The 14,592-nt window shown below is 37.3% G+C and overlaps 1 protein-coding gene across 2 annotated transcripts; it reads left to right on the forward strand.

The window, feature by feature from the left end:
* The first annotated feature begins 140 nt into the window (after positions 1-140).
* LOC142985351 (dnaJ homolog subfamily B member 14) lies at positions 141-10,900 on the forward strand. 2 transcript variants are annotated; one of them, XM_076133463.1, is made up of 6 exons: positions 141-659; positions 5,738-5,847; positions 6,643-6,814; positions 7,273-7,484; positions 7,734-7,821; positions 9,046-10,900. In XM_076133463.1, exons 1-6 carry the CDS (start codon positions 326-328, stop codon positions 9,192-9,194), a joined length of 1,065 nt encoding a protein of 354 aa, XP_075989578.1. In that variant the 5' UTR covers positions 141-325; the 3' UTR covers positions 9,195-10,900. The 2 variants fall into 2 exon arrangements, with proteins under 2 accessions (XP_075989578.1, XP_075989579.1); XM_076133464.1 differs by having other exon boundaries at positions 7,276-7,484.
* Positions 10,901-14,592: the final 3,692 nt, after the last annotated feature.

The following is a 14,592-nucleotide window of genomic DNA, read 5'->3' on the forward strand; positions in this document are numbered from 1 at the left end:
GGATTTACACAAACCAGCTAATTGTTGGTTTCATTCCAAAAGCTTAACTTTTTACCTACTGACCTGATTTGGAATTTAGGTATTTCATAATAATTATTACTCTTTCTGAAGTAATTTTAATTTATTTTAGGTTGGCAATACAATCATATTATGATTGACGCAATATCTATCCAGACTCGCGAACACAAATGTAGTGAATTAAACGCAATTAATTTCTATTTGCGCTAATTAAATTTGCGCACTAACATTACTAAATCGTTCTGCGACGTGTACCTAACGTTGCAAAACTGATTTTCACCAACAACGAGCTCTAGGAAGCCTGAAAATGACGCTCGAAGGGAACAAGGACGAGGCAGAAAAATGTATAGTAATCGCTCAAAGTGCATTTGCAGCAGGAAATAATGAGAAAGCTGAAAAGTTTTTGCTGAAGGCTGAACGCTTATATCCTACTACGATCGCTAAGGACTTGCTAGCGCGTGTGAGGGCAGCCGGACCGTCCACGGCTGGGCCTAGACGGACTCCGCCTAGCAGCCCGTCAGCCGAAGATGTTCGCAGACGTAGGGCTCCTACTCACCAGGTTCCACAGAGGGAATATACTCCTGAGCAGCAAGAGGCTGTACGCCGCGTCAACAAGTGCAAGGATTACTACGAAATCTTAGGTGAGTACCTTGGAAAAATTAGAAAAATGGTCGAGTAAATTTTCAATGACATTAACACGGAAACTACGTGACTTAATTCATGCAGTATTGTATATATTTTGTTCCAATGAATCTTTATTTGCTAAATAAATCCTGTGGCTTTCTTATCAATCTCTCAAATCTATTCTGATAAGCTATAAGAAAAATAATGATCATTGACAATAGTTTTTTTTTTAATCAATGACTATGTCAATCTTTTTTTTTGTGTTTTAATTCAGGGCTGAATTGATCATTATGTTATGCCAATGATGCAAGTTATATTGTTTTTGATCAATTGTTTGAAATTCATGAATCATTCTTTAGACTTTAAACTTGTTTAGACCTTGTACCTACCATTAAATACTTTATACTAAACAGTAGATTAATTTATCCTCTCGAGCGCCCAACGTCAAAATTCAAATATACCGTTAAGCGTCCAGGCCAAAGATGGCGCGCGAAATTGAATTGGCGGTTGGCGCTTAAGCGCCGATTCCGTCATATTTTGATACTAACACCCTAGTCATACCTTATATATTTGAAATCTACATAAAATTTGCTATATATTAAAAAAATAAACCACAAATAATATTTGATAGTGGTGGTACAATAGTCGGTTTAATCTGAATATTGTGTGCTTTAGGCATGTGTTTGAAGAAAGTCAAAAAAATATTTTTAGGCATAAAAAATAATATGACGGAAGGTCTTATCGTGTAGTTAATGAATAATGACATTAAAATCCAACTGTAAAATATACTCAAATCTTTAAAATTAGTTAAAAAAAGTATTTACAATATTGGTCATAAAGGAACATGTCGTTGGGTCAGATGTTGTTTATGGTGCTCTCTGGCCTATATCAACCACTTATTCAAGTGTGTGCATTAGATCGTCGTCTCGTTTCATCAGCTTCAATGTCAAATATGTTTGAAAGGGATAAACATAGTTTTAGCATTTAATTTCTACGTTTTTTTAATATAAGATCGTTTTGCCGTACCACGGTGGCGGGGCGCTTGACGGGGGTAGCACATTCAACCGTGACACGGTGGCCGGGCGCTTGAGAGGTTATACAAAAAAAATTGTCATCATAGGCTGTTAGGGAAAACTGGCTGTGCTATATTTTTACACACTTATTTTATTGATCCAATAGACAGTCGCTGCATGTAAAATACTGGTATTCAGCTGCATCCGGTGAGACTGGAAGCCAACTCCAACATAGTTGGAAGAAAGGCCAGGCTGATCTATTTTTTTAATCAATATCAATACATGACCCTATATATATTTTAAATGTTTTTAATTATAAGAATTAGCCTTCATATTGCTTAAAGATGTGTCATTGATTTTTACACATTTCTACAGTCATTCTGACACAGGGAAAGCTAGATTTTAATTATAATAATACAAGCTGTAGTCTACCTGCAACATCGTATAACAGTATCTCTTGGTGTATTCTGTGTGATAATCCAGGTAATAATATCAATGTGTGTCAAATTCTGTTCAATTTTTTTGTCGAGTTGGAGTTATAAGCATCCAAAATTTAACATTTACAAGATTATACAGTTACAACACCTTCACAACAATCTCTGCATCACTAAGGTAGACTGGCAGAAAATGCTCCTGGCATTAGGTCCGCCTTTATACAGCTCTGTATATAAAGTTTAAAATAAATAAATAAATTAGTTAAGATACTATTTATAAACAGGTAACATTTTGGCCACAAAAGAATGCCTGTAAATTTTATGAATGAATTGTATCTAGGAGTAGAACAGGCATATTTTTATTAAAATTAGAATTATTACTAGCTGACCTGTTTTGCCATAAAAATAAAAAAAAGTGTCACTTAGGGACATGAAAAATAGATGATGGCCGATTCTTAGTCCTACTCAATATGCTCACAAAATTTCATGAGAATCGGTCAAGCCGTTTCGGAGGAGTATGGTAACAAAAACTGTTACGCGAGAATTTTATATATTAGATTATCACAATAAAGTAAGTCACTGCATTACAATGTTTATTTATAACTAGCTGACCCGCGCAACTTCGCTTGCGTCACCGTTTTTATAACATGTTTTACTGGTTCTCTGCTCCTATTGGGCGTAGCGTGATGATATATAGCCTACTAGCTGACCCGCGCAACTTCGCTTGCGTCACATAAGAGAGAATGGGTCAGAATTTTCCTCGTTTTTGTAACACTTTTTTACTGTTACTCTGCTCCTATTGGTCGTAGCGTGATGATATAAAATATGCTTTATTTTCACGAAAAATATTCTTAGAACTATTTATATCTCTTAATATATCGAAGTCGCGCTAAGGCATATCCGTCATTAAAACAGTTGCCATGACAACGGAATTTTGTTAATTCAATGTCATTATAATGTTGATTATTCGCGACTTCGTTCGTCACCTGAATTTTCCCGGGAAATGCGTCATTTTCCCGGGGTAAAAAGTAGCCTATGTCCTTTCTCGGGTATCAAAATATCTCCATACCAAATTTCATGCAAATTGGTTCAGTAGTTTAGGCGTGATTGAGTAGCAGACAGACAGACAGACAGACAGACAGACAGACAGAGTTACTTTCGCATTTATAATATTAGTATGGATAGCCTTCCTCAATATATGGGCTATCTAGCACTGAAAGAATCTTTCAAATCGGACCAGTAGTTTCTGAGATTAGTGCATTCAAACAAACAAACAATCAAACAAACAAACTCTTCAGCTTTATAATATTAGTATAGATTAAATTTAGTGATAAGACAGTTGAATTTACTAAACAATACTATCTATACTAATATTATAAAGCTGAAGAGTTTGTTTGTTTGTTTGAACGCGCTAATCTCGGGAACTACTGGTCCGATTTGAAAAATTCTTTCAGTGTTAGATAGCCCATTTATCGAGGGAGGCTATAGGCTATATATCATCACGCTACGACCAATAGGAGCGGAGTACCAGTGAAAAATGTTACAAAAACGGGGAAAATTATGATTCTCTTATGTGACGCAAGCGAAGTTGCGTGGGTCAGCTAGTCAGTCATAATATCACATCAATATGGTGTGCTTGCATATTAGAAACATTCTTTGCTACATTCACATACAAACATGTTGTCATACAGGACCGCCAGTTATGAGTAGCACCTGACCTTTTTGCAAGACATCACCGATATGATGTGTGTTCGTCTTTTAGGGCATATTCTCAGCGTTTCCATTTAATATTATTATGTATATATCTACTACTAGCTGACCCGCGCAACTTCGCTTGCGTCATCATAATTTTCCCCGTTTTTGTAACATTTTTCACTGTTACTCTGCTCCTATTGGTCGTAGCGTGATGATATATAGCCTATAACCTTCCTCGATAAATGGGCTATCTAACACTGAAAGAATTTTTCAAATCGGACCAGTAGTTCCCGAGATTAGCGCGTTCAAACAAACAAACAAACAAACTCTTCAGCTTTATAATATTAGTATAGATTGTAATAATGACTTTGGCTTGTCATCATGACAATTATACTAATCATCATTAATGTCAAAAAGATAAGCATTTACTGCACATTCGAGGGTCAAAATATAGAGACCACACCATTTTGAGACTTTTTCAAGTGATGTCTGTATTATAAATAAGCGTAAAGTTATCAATGTTAGTTCCACCAAATTGAGGGGCCATTTCATTATCAGCCTGTCTTCCAACTATGTTGGAGTCGGCTTCCAGTCTCACCGGATGCAGCTGAATACCAGTGTTTTACATGCAGCGACTGTCTATCTGACCTCCACAACACAGTTACCTGGGTTATAACACGATACCCCTCGATAAGACTGGTTGTCAGACTTTCGAGTTTATGGCTACTGTCAAAGATCTTTGTAAATTACAACCATGACCCACAATTTGGTCTGTAAATTACAACGTGCTCTTCGAAACACGGAGAAACTCGGCATTTAAAATATGATCACCCATCCACTGACCTACTGCGGAAAGCGTAGCTTAACCTGAGAAATCGATACGTACCGCTGTTGCTACTTAGCCACAAGCTCCTATATTGTCGTTTCAAGTTGGTTAAAAAAGCTTTTTAAACAGGGTAGAAATTATTAGTTTATAACACGAATATATACTTTGTTTCATTAAATATTTACATATCGACGAATAACCTTGGATACTAGAAAGTCAAGGGCACACGGTAAATCTTTTGTGTTATATTAGTTCGGGGAAAAAGTCTTTTCGCATTATAGTATGTATGAACTTGTAATAAAATCTCTTTGGATTCAAGAATCACAAATGAGTACACGGTTCATTAGGTTTCTTTCAGTGAGCTCGTGAGGTACCCAAATATCGAGCTTTTTTGTGTAGAGAAAAGATTTTATTACAAGTTCATACATATCTATACTAATATTACAAAGCTGAAGAGTTTGTTTGTTTGTTTGTTTGAACGCGCTAATCTCGGGAACTACTAGTGTACTATAATGCGAAAAGAATTTCCCCGACGTAATATTACGACTAATCAGCGGGCATAACAGGCTTGAAGTTATAAATATCAAAACTAACTAATGATTCATACAAATACGTGAAATAAAAGAATACATTTTCAGTTTATTTTAACATAAATTTGAATTAACCTGTAAGGTCGAAATTAATGAGTTCAAATCGTATTAATATATAATTAACTTTTATTGTTTAAACGTTAAGGTCTAAATTTGCTTGAACATGTGCTATGTGTTTTAATATTTAATGTGTAAAACAGTTTCATAGATATACATACGTAAAATCAAGTTTTTTTTTCTCATAGGGGTAGACAGAGACCAGAGAACGCCACTTGGTACGATACTTACAAACTTCCCTTGCATCATTCACATGCAAACTACATCACACTATAAACACAAACTTTCATCCCCTATTTTATCCCCTTGGGGGTAAAATTGATCAAAACCCTTTCTTAGCGGATGTCTACGTCATAACATCTACCTGCATGACAAATTTCAGCTCGATCCGTCCAGTGGTTTGGGCTGTGCGTTGATAGATCACTATGTCAGTCAGTCACCTTTGAGTTATATATTTAGATTTGATGTTATTGTGTTCAGGTGTAACCAAAGAAGCGACGGACTCGGACATAAAGAAGGCATACAAGAAGCTAGCGCTACAACTTCACCCGGACAAGAACCATGCGCCCGGGGCCGCTGAGGCTTTCAAGGTAAGTTTCAAAGATATTTATTAACTCGTGGCTAAGTAATAACAATAGTAAGTTACGCTTTTTTGTATTAATTTTTTTATTAATTTATAAAATGGTAAGTAGAACAACTTTTGACGTATTTACTCACCAAGCTCATTCGCTTGTTGGCCATGTACGCTCTTAATATCTATACAAATATTATAAAGCTGAAGAGTTTGTTTGTTTGAACGCACTAATCTCAAGAACTACTGGTCCGATTTGGAAATTTCTTTCAGTGTTAGATAGCCCATTTATCGAGGAAGATATATATATATGACAATAAAATAATATAAAAATGTTACAAAAACGGGGGAAAATTTTGACCCATTCTCTCTTATGTGACGCAAGCGAAGTTGCGCGGGGCAGCTAGTCTACTTATATTACTATACCCACCACCCACAATACAACATAAAATACACAAAAATAACTAAACAAGACTACTTTTAAGTTGTTAGTCGCTTGCCGAGATTGTTCTTTGGATGGATGGCCAATCTTATACATATCGTGTTTCGGAAGGCACGTTTAATTGTGGGTCCCTGCTGTCATTTTCGAAGATCTTTGACAGTCGTTAACAGTAGTCAGAAGCTTGCAAGTCTTACCAGTCTTAGAGGCATCGTGTTATAACCCAGGTAACTGTGTTGTGGAGGTCAGATAGACAGTCGCTGCATGTAAAATACTGGTATTCAGCTGCGTCCGGTGAGACTGGAAGCCGACTCCAACATAGTTGGAAGAAAGGCTATACTGACGATGGTCTGAATGAAAATATTTTTTTTACAGGCGATCGGCAATGCCGCAGCTATCCTAACGGATGCTGAGAAACGCAAACAGTACGACATACGCGGCGAGGAGCCGGTCCACACGCCGCACACACACCACCAGTACTATGCGCGCGGGTTCGAGTCCGACCTCACCGCTGAGGAACTTTTCAACATGTTCTTCGGCGCCACAGGTAAGTTGAGAAAAAATATTTTTTTAGACTCCCCGGTGTTTGACTTGGGGTTGTGATGACACCCCAGTGTAGGGTTTGGGGCGCTGATGACACCCCAGTGTATGGTTTGGGGTGCTGATGACACCCCAGTGTTAAACTTGAGGTACTGATGATACCCCAGTGTTTGATTTGGGGTGTTTGTGGCACCCCAAGAGATGATAACTGTAAATTTTCTGTTAAGTACATGGTTATTATTTAATAGTATTAAACATTTTACTAAAGATTGCTTGCTACTTTGTTGATGTTGTTGGGAACCCAAAAGTGCCCGTGCATTTTAATGGAAGGCTACTCTTTTGAGAGGTCTACAAAACCCCTAACAGTATTACGTTATTCATATACATTCCGTGACGATATTTTAAACCCTCAACAATTTGATAAATCGTCTCAGAATCAAACATTCACATAACATATTCTCTCAGCAGCGTTCCCCGGCGGCGGCCCGACCGTCTACACCCGCAGACGGGCCCGCGAGCCAGAACAGCGCGAACCGCACGCGGGGCTAGTGCAACTACTGCCCGTGCTGGTACTGGTGCTGCTCTCCATGATGTCGGGCTACTTCATCAGCGAGCCCGTGTACAGCCTCGCGCCCAGCTCCAAGTATCCCGTACCTAGGGAGACTGTCAACCTTAAGGTGAGTGTAATTAAATGCACTTCAAAACATGTGGGGTGTTGAAAGCACCCCAAGTTAAAATGGGGTGTCGTGGCACCCCAAGACAACATGGGGTACTGCGACACCCCAAGAAAAAAATGGAGTGTATTTGGCACTCCAAGAAAAAGTGGGGTGCTGTGTCACCCCAAGAGAATAGTGGGGTAGAAAGAAGATTCTGTACCTGTGCAAAACTGTTATGAATCGTATTTATATGTTAATTGTTATTTTCAGGTACCATACTACGTGAAAGAGAACTTCCATACTGACTATCAAGGTTCCTTGCGACGATTAGAAATGGCTATAGAGGAAGAATATATAGGTATGTATTATATAAACTTAATTTACGTAAACTTAACTGCACGTTTGGCGCAGTGGTTTAAGCGGTCACCTCGCCGCAACAACCGTAGCGCTGCGTGTGGTGGGTTCAAATCCCACCCGGGACAAATCTTTGTGTGATGAGCGAGAACGAGTATTTGTTCTGAGCCTGGATGTAAATGTATCTATATAAGTATGCATTTAGAAGTATATAAGTATGTCTATCAGTTATTTGGTTACCATAGTACAAGCTCTGCTTAGTTTGTAATCAAATGACTGTGTGTGAGTTGTCCAATGATATTTATTTATTTATTTACTAACTGAAGTTACAGGTTTGGTACACACACGGGTAGTATATGCAACTGTTGTCGAAAAATTTAAATAAATATAAATTAGATATCTATTTCTCTTCCCACTGCTGGGCAAGGGCCTCTCGCAATAAGTGAATTTAGGACTTAAGTCCACCACGCTGGCCAAGTGCGGGTTGGGGACTTTGCATACCTTCAAGAACTGTTCTAAAGAACTCTCAGGCATGCAAGGTTGCATCACGATGTTTTCCTTCACCGTTGGAACAAGTAGTGATCATTATTTCTAATACACACATCACTTGGAAAAGTCATTGGTGTGTTGCCTCGGGTACGAACCTACAACCACTTGCGTGGGAGATGCCAGCTTATACCACTCGGCTTTCACTGATATTTAATTCTTCTTATCGTATGGTTAGTGGTCAACCTAGTGTCAAAGTTATTCAAGCCCGAAGGCCTTTGACGTGGCTTAACGACTGTTATCTTAATTGACAACAACCGGGACCGACATTTTACGTGCTGTTCGAAGCACGGAGACGCCCAGTTCAAATACCACTATGTGGTCACCCATCTATGAAATAACCGCGCCGAGGGTTAAAGTCACAGATCGTTTACCGACCGGTGAGCGCAACTGGCTATGGCGTACTATATTTAACTAGCTGACTCGCGCAACTTCGCTTGCGTCACATAAGAGAGAATGTCTTCAAAATTTTCCCCGTTTTTGTAACATTTTTCATTGCTACTCTGCTCCTATTGGTCGTAACGTGATGATATATAGCCTATAGCCTTCCTTAATAAATAGGCTATCTAACACTGAAAGAATTTTTCAAATCGGACCAGTAGTTTCTGAGATTAGCGCGTTCAAACAAACAAACTCTTCAGCTTTATAATATTAGTATAGATGATATTTATTTATTTTCCAGTGGGTCTCCGCCACGCTTGTCAGAGAGAGCGCAACTACAGAGACAGCATGGTGTGGAAAGCACGCAACTTTGGCGATGAGAGACAATATGGCGACGCACAGAAACTGCGCACGCCCAGCTGTGAGAAACTGCATAAATATCACCGGTAGATGACATTGAAACACGGCGGATCCGACGACCCTAGGGTTATGGGATAAATCATTATATATTTTATAAATAATAAATAAAGACCATTTATAGATTATAAATATTCTAGCAACTTTGTCCGTGGACTTTAAAGTAAGGCCAACCAAACGAGATAAAAAACGTAAACAAGCGGACCGTTACTAGGTGACATTGCGATAGTGAGCGATTATTATCTCTGTCCTTATCACTCGTACGCGCAGTAATGGCGACGACAGATGTCGTTGTGTGTTTCGTGGTACAGGAAAGCAGTACCGTAGTTGTCAACATTTGGTCCGCCATTTTGCGAACAAGTTCATTCTCTGTTTGGATTGCGTTCGAAGTGACACAAGATGTTTCGAACTTTATAATTTACTAGCTGACCCGCGCAACTTCGCTTGCGTCACATAAGAGAGAATGGGTCAAAATTTTCCCCGTTTCCAAAACATTTTTTACTGGTATTCTGCTCCTATTGGTAGCAGCGTGATGATATATAGCCTATAACCTTCCTCGATAAATGGGCTATCTAACACTGAAAGAATTTTTCAAATCGGACCCGTAGTTCCTGAGATTAGCGCGATCAAACAAACAAACAAACTCTTCAGCTTTATAATATTAGTATAGATTATAATATTAGTATAGATTCAAATAAAAATGTTTTGAACCCCTGAAGCTTGGTCTACATTCTTTATCTCGTCCGCTTGGCCTTACTATAGTTATAACAATATTTTTATTGTTGGTCTTTCATATAAAACATTATCCCCCTTTTTATCCCTTTAGGGGTGGAATTTCCAAACATCCTCTCTTAGTGCTCCTCTACACTTAGTAAGGAATGTTCATAGCAAATGTCAAGTTTGTACGCTCAGTAGTTTCGGCTGTGCGTTGTCCAACAGTCAGTCAGTAACGGAAGAGTTTTTAGAAATTCCCCCTCGTAGTTGGTAATCTTAAATTTCATGAAAATCGGTTTAGGCGTTAAAGTGTAACTTTCGCATTTATAATATTAGTATATTTAGTTACACCAAATCACAAAAAATCGGCCAAGTGCGAGTCGCGCACGATGGGTTTCGTATCTTTATAAATACGGTAGAAAATTCACGTTTGTTGTATAAGAGGCACCTTAAATATTTATTTTATTGTGTTAAGTATCTGTTGTTATAGCGGCAACAGAAATACATAATCTGTATAAATGTCAACTGTCTAACTATCACGGTTCATTAGATACAGCCTGCTGACAGACAGCGAAGTCTTAGGTCTCCGGTTATACCTTTTGGGTATGGAACCCTAAAATTGATGAAAGGAAAATCTATAAATGGTCTTTAAATTAAAATTTTGTATTGAAAATGGGGGGCACATACCCCGTTATGTACCCCAAAGATAAAAATGTGTCCCTAGTGTACCTAGCATTTGTATTTAGTCAAAGGTTAGGGGCATATAATCCCGTAAATCGCTTATATTATGTGCCCCCAGATTGTCCCGAAATAATTGTTTAAAAGTTACGGATCCGGCTGTCGGAAGGGCCTATTAGGGCCCTAGAAAGACCTATAGGGGCCCTGGAGAAGGGCCACTAGGGGGCCCAAGAGTAGGGTCTATAGGGGCCCATATAACCCATAAAAATGGGTATTATTATCACAATGTAAATTATTATTTAAAAAGCAGGTGTTTAGTGAAAAATAATAAAAAATTGAAAAATTAATGCATTTTTTTTGTAAATTTGAACCTTAATTTTTCTTATAAGTTTGCCCAGCAGCGGGACAGTAACACATTATAACATACTAGAAAAATCCCACGATTTTGCCCGCATTTTTTTAGCTATTTCTGTCAATATGAAGTAGTTTTTTAGTCTCAGCCTACTCCTATAGGCTAAAAGGCGTGATTTTGTATACGTATGTATAAAGTATATACTGAAAAATAGTAAATATTTCTATATATTGAGTCCCGCTTACCGTTTGGTAAACGCTCAGTATGTTAACTTGTACATTACATAGATGTAGGTGCAGTGTTTCAGCTGAGCGTCTCCGTGATACAAGTCACCGTTGTTGTTTATAACTACAGTTCACCACAAACGTACCACTTTGACACTAGGTTGAACACTAACCATACGAAAATTTGTCGATGAATCCGCGGGAAAAATATAGTCTTGTTATTTTTTATTATTTTTACTAAAACCCTGCTTTTATATACCTCGCGTTAGGAATAGAGCATATTGACCCGTAATAGCAAAATTGACAACCATAGGTGTCAATATTTGACCCTAAAAGAATTTTGATTTTGAAGTGAAATCGTTAGTTTAAGATCTTATAGGTAAAAATAGACTCAAATATTTATGTGGGTCAAAATTTTATGGAACAGTCAAAATTAATTTTCAGTGTCAAAATAACCGATTAAATTTCAAAACCGTCTGTATAGATCAAAATTTATTCATATATCAAATTATTTTTTCGGGTCAAAAATTGACATGAGCAGTCAAAATAGAACAACGATTCTTAGTGACACTTTACTAGTGGTCAAAAATTATACTTACAGGTCAAATTTCTAAAATTGACCGCTACGGGTCAAAATGATTTGTTCCTATATTATTACTCGTTTTGTTATTTATTTATTAATAAACTATTAGGTAATAAGTATTTGTTTCAAAAAACACTTTTAAATATATCCCAAAAAATATAATAGGGTAGTTGACTGGGTTAACGAAAAATTATTAAACTCGTACTCGTAAAAGGTTCATCTTAAATGCTCAGACTATGTCAATATATTTCGTAAATAATGTTTAAATTGTAATTATTACAGACTGAAACATTATATTAGACACTCATTTGATCTGAAAATACGAAACTGTGACGTCACTACGTCGTATTTCTGTACTAAAATGTGTTTTTGACATTTCATAAAGAGTAGCTGATTTGACTGATAGTCAACTACCCTATAATACTCGGGTGATAATCGTGTTCACTACGTGATAATCAAAAGAATCATGTGAATGTGACAATGTGTAGTGAGTGAGAGACACAGATATAATGACGTCACGTAGTGAAAACGTTTGTTATCACACGAGTATAAAATTCGCTATTATTTTACAAGAATATGTATTTTCAGTCCAATTTTGTATTTTGAAAGACATTGATTGCATTTTTTTTGTATTCAATTATATAAATACACATCTATAAGGGCGTATTTTCATTAGTATATAAGCCCGCCTCCGTGGCGCAGTGGTTAAAGTCACCACGCCGCTACCATTGCGTCGGGAGGTCGTTCGATTCCCACACGGAACAATTATTTGTGCGATCCACAAATAATTGTTTCGGGTCTGGTTGTACTTTGTGTCCGTTGTTTGTATGTTTGTAAAAGTCCCCGCGACACAAGAGCAATACTTAGTGCGGGAGTTGTCTTTTAAAAAATGTTCCCGAACTAATGAAAATGCGCCCTTGAGTTTTCAATTGTTTTCAATAACCTATTATATTAGATCGGGGAAAAAGTCTTTTCGCATTATAGTATGTATGAACTTGTAATAAAATCTTTACTCTACACAAAAAAGCTCGATATTTGGGTACCTCACGAGCTCACTGAAAGGAACCTAATGAACCGTGTACTCATTTGTGATTGTTGAAGCCAAAGAGATTTTATTACAAGTTCATACATACTATAAGGCGAAAAGACTTTTTCTTCGACCTAATAATTACGCAGTAGTTAAATATGTATGTTTGTATATAGCAACAAGTCGCTGAAGGTACATAAATACAGTAGTGGTATACGCGGAGTGCGTGTGAGGGAACGGAAGCACGTCGTTGTTACGTCTCCGTCACACGCACTCCGCGTATACCACTACTGTATTTATATTTTTATACAGCGACTTATTGCTATATTTATATACACAACTAACTCCCAGTTTCTAAAGTACATGTAACGGTAGTTTATCTATTCAATAGCGTTTAAACTCATATAAAAATGACAGTTTGAATAGATAAACTACCGCTAAATGTACCTCAGAAACTAGGCATTAATAGTGTACTATAAACTTATCTATAACTTAAGTTAATTTATAGATAAACAACAGTTAATCTAGAACAAAATTATTGGCGAAAAATACGCCATAGCGGTGTGTTATAAAAGTTTGTGTGTGTATTAAAAATCCCTGTATCAGTATAATATATTGGAAATAGGATATATGCAGGTCTACATATATTATTATCTTATACTAGCTGACCCGCGCAACTTCGCTTGCGTCACATAAGAGAGAATGGGTCATAATTTTCCCCGTTTTTGTAACATTTTTTATTGCTACTCTGCTCCTATTGGTCGTAGCCTGATGATATATAACCTTATAGCCTTCCTCGATAAATAGGCTATACAACAGTAAAAGAATTCTTCAATTCGCACCAGTAGTTCCTGAGATTAGCGCGTTCAAATAAACAAACTATTTAGCTTTATAATATTAGTATAGATAACATTTCCATGTCACAATGTTAGTTACCGTACTCCTTCGAAACGGCTTGACCGACTCTCATGAAATTTTGTGAGCATATTGAGTAGGTCTGAGAATCGGCCAACATCTATTTTTCAAACATTTCGTGACACTATTTTTTTTATTTATATGGCAAAACAACGTTTGCCGGGTCAGCTAGTATATTTATGTTTGTGTGCAATATCAAAGGACTTGTGTTAGTACATACATATAGTAATAATCTTAAATCAATAATAATGAGAGCAGTGATAGCTGAGTGGTATAAGTTGGTACCACGCAAGTGGTTGCAGGTTCGAACCCGAGTCAACACACCAATGACTTTTCCAAGTTATGTGTGTATTAGAAATAATTATCACTTGTTCCAACGGTGAAGGTAAACATCGTGATGCAACCTTGCATACCTGAGAGTTGTTTAGAACAGTTCTTGAAGGTATACGTTAATGTCAACTGGGCAAGGGTCTCCTCCCGGAATGAGGAAGGGTTAGGCCTTGAGTCCACCACGCTGGCCAAGTGCGGGTTTGGGACTAAGAAATAATTATATTTATTGAAAAAAAAGCGTTAACCCTTTAACCGCCACGGTCGGCTATACTGGACAAATCAGAAAGTGCTCACGACACTTTCGACGGCAAATGTCGACAAAAATAGTGTCGTGAGCACGTTCTGATTTTTCGAGTATAGCCGACCGTAGCGGTCAAAGGGTTAACGCTTTTTTTTCAATTAATATAATAATTTCTAAGTCCCCAACCCGCACTTGGCTAGCGTGGTGGACTCAAGGCCTAACCCCTCTTTAATTCCGGGAGAACTATGTAACTATAATTTATCAAAGTTATAATTTAACTATAGATAAATATATAATTTGCACTTGATAGTTAGCATAATCCCAACAAATAAATAAAAAAATATTTATCAAATTTAGTTTAGTTGTT

The sequence above is a fragment of the Anticarsia gemmatalis genome, chromosome 29 (assembly GCF_050436995.1).
Source record: "Anticarsia gemmatalis isolate Benzon Research Colony breed Stoneville strain chromosome 29, ilAntGemm2 primary, whole genome shotgun sequence".
NCBI lineage: Eukaryota > Metazoa > Arthropoda > Insecta > Lepidoptera > Erebidae > Anticarsia > Anticarsia gemmatalis.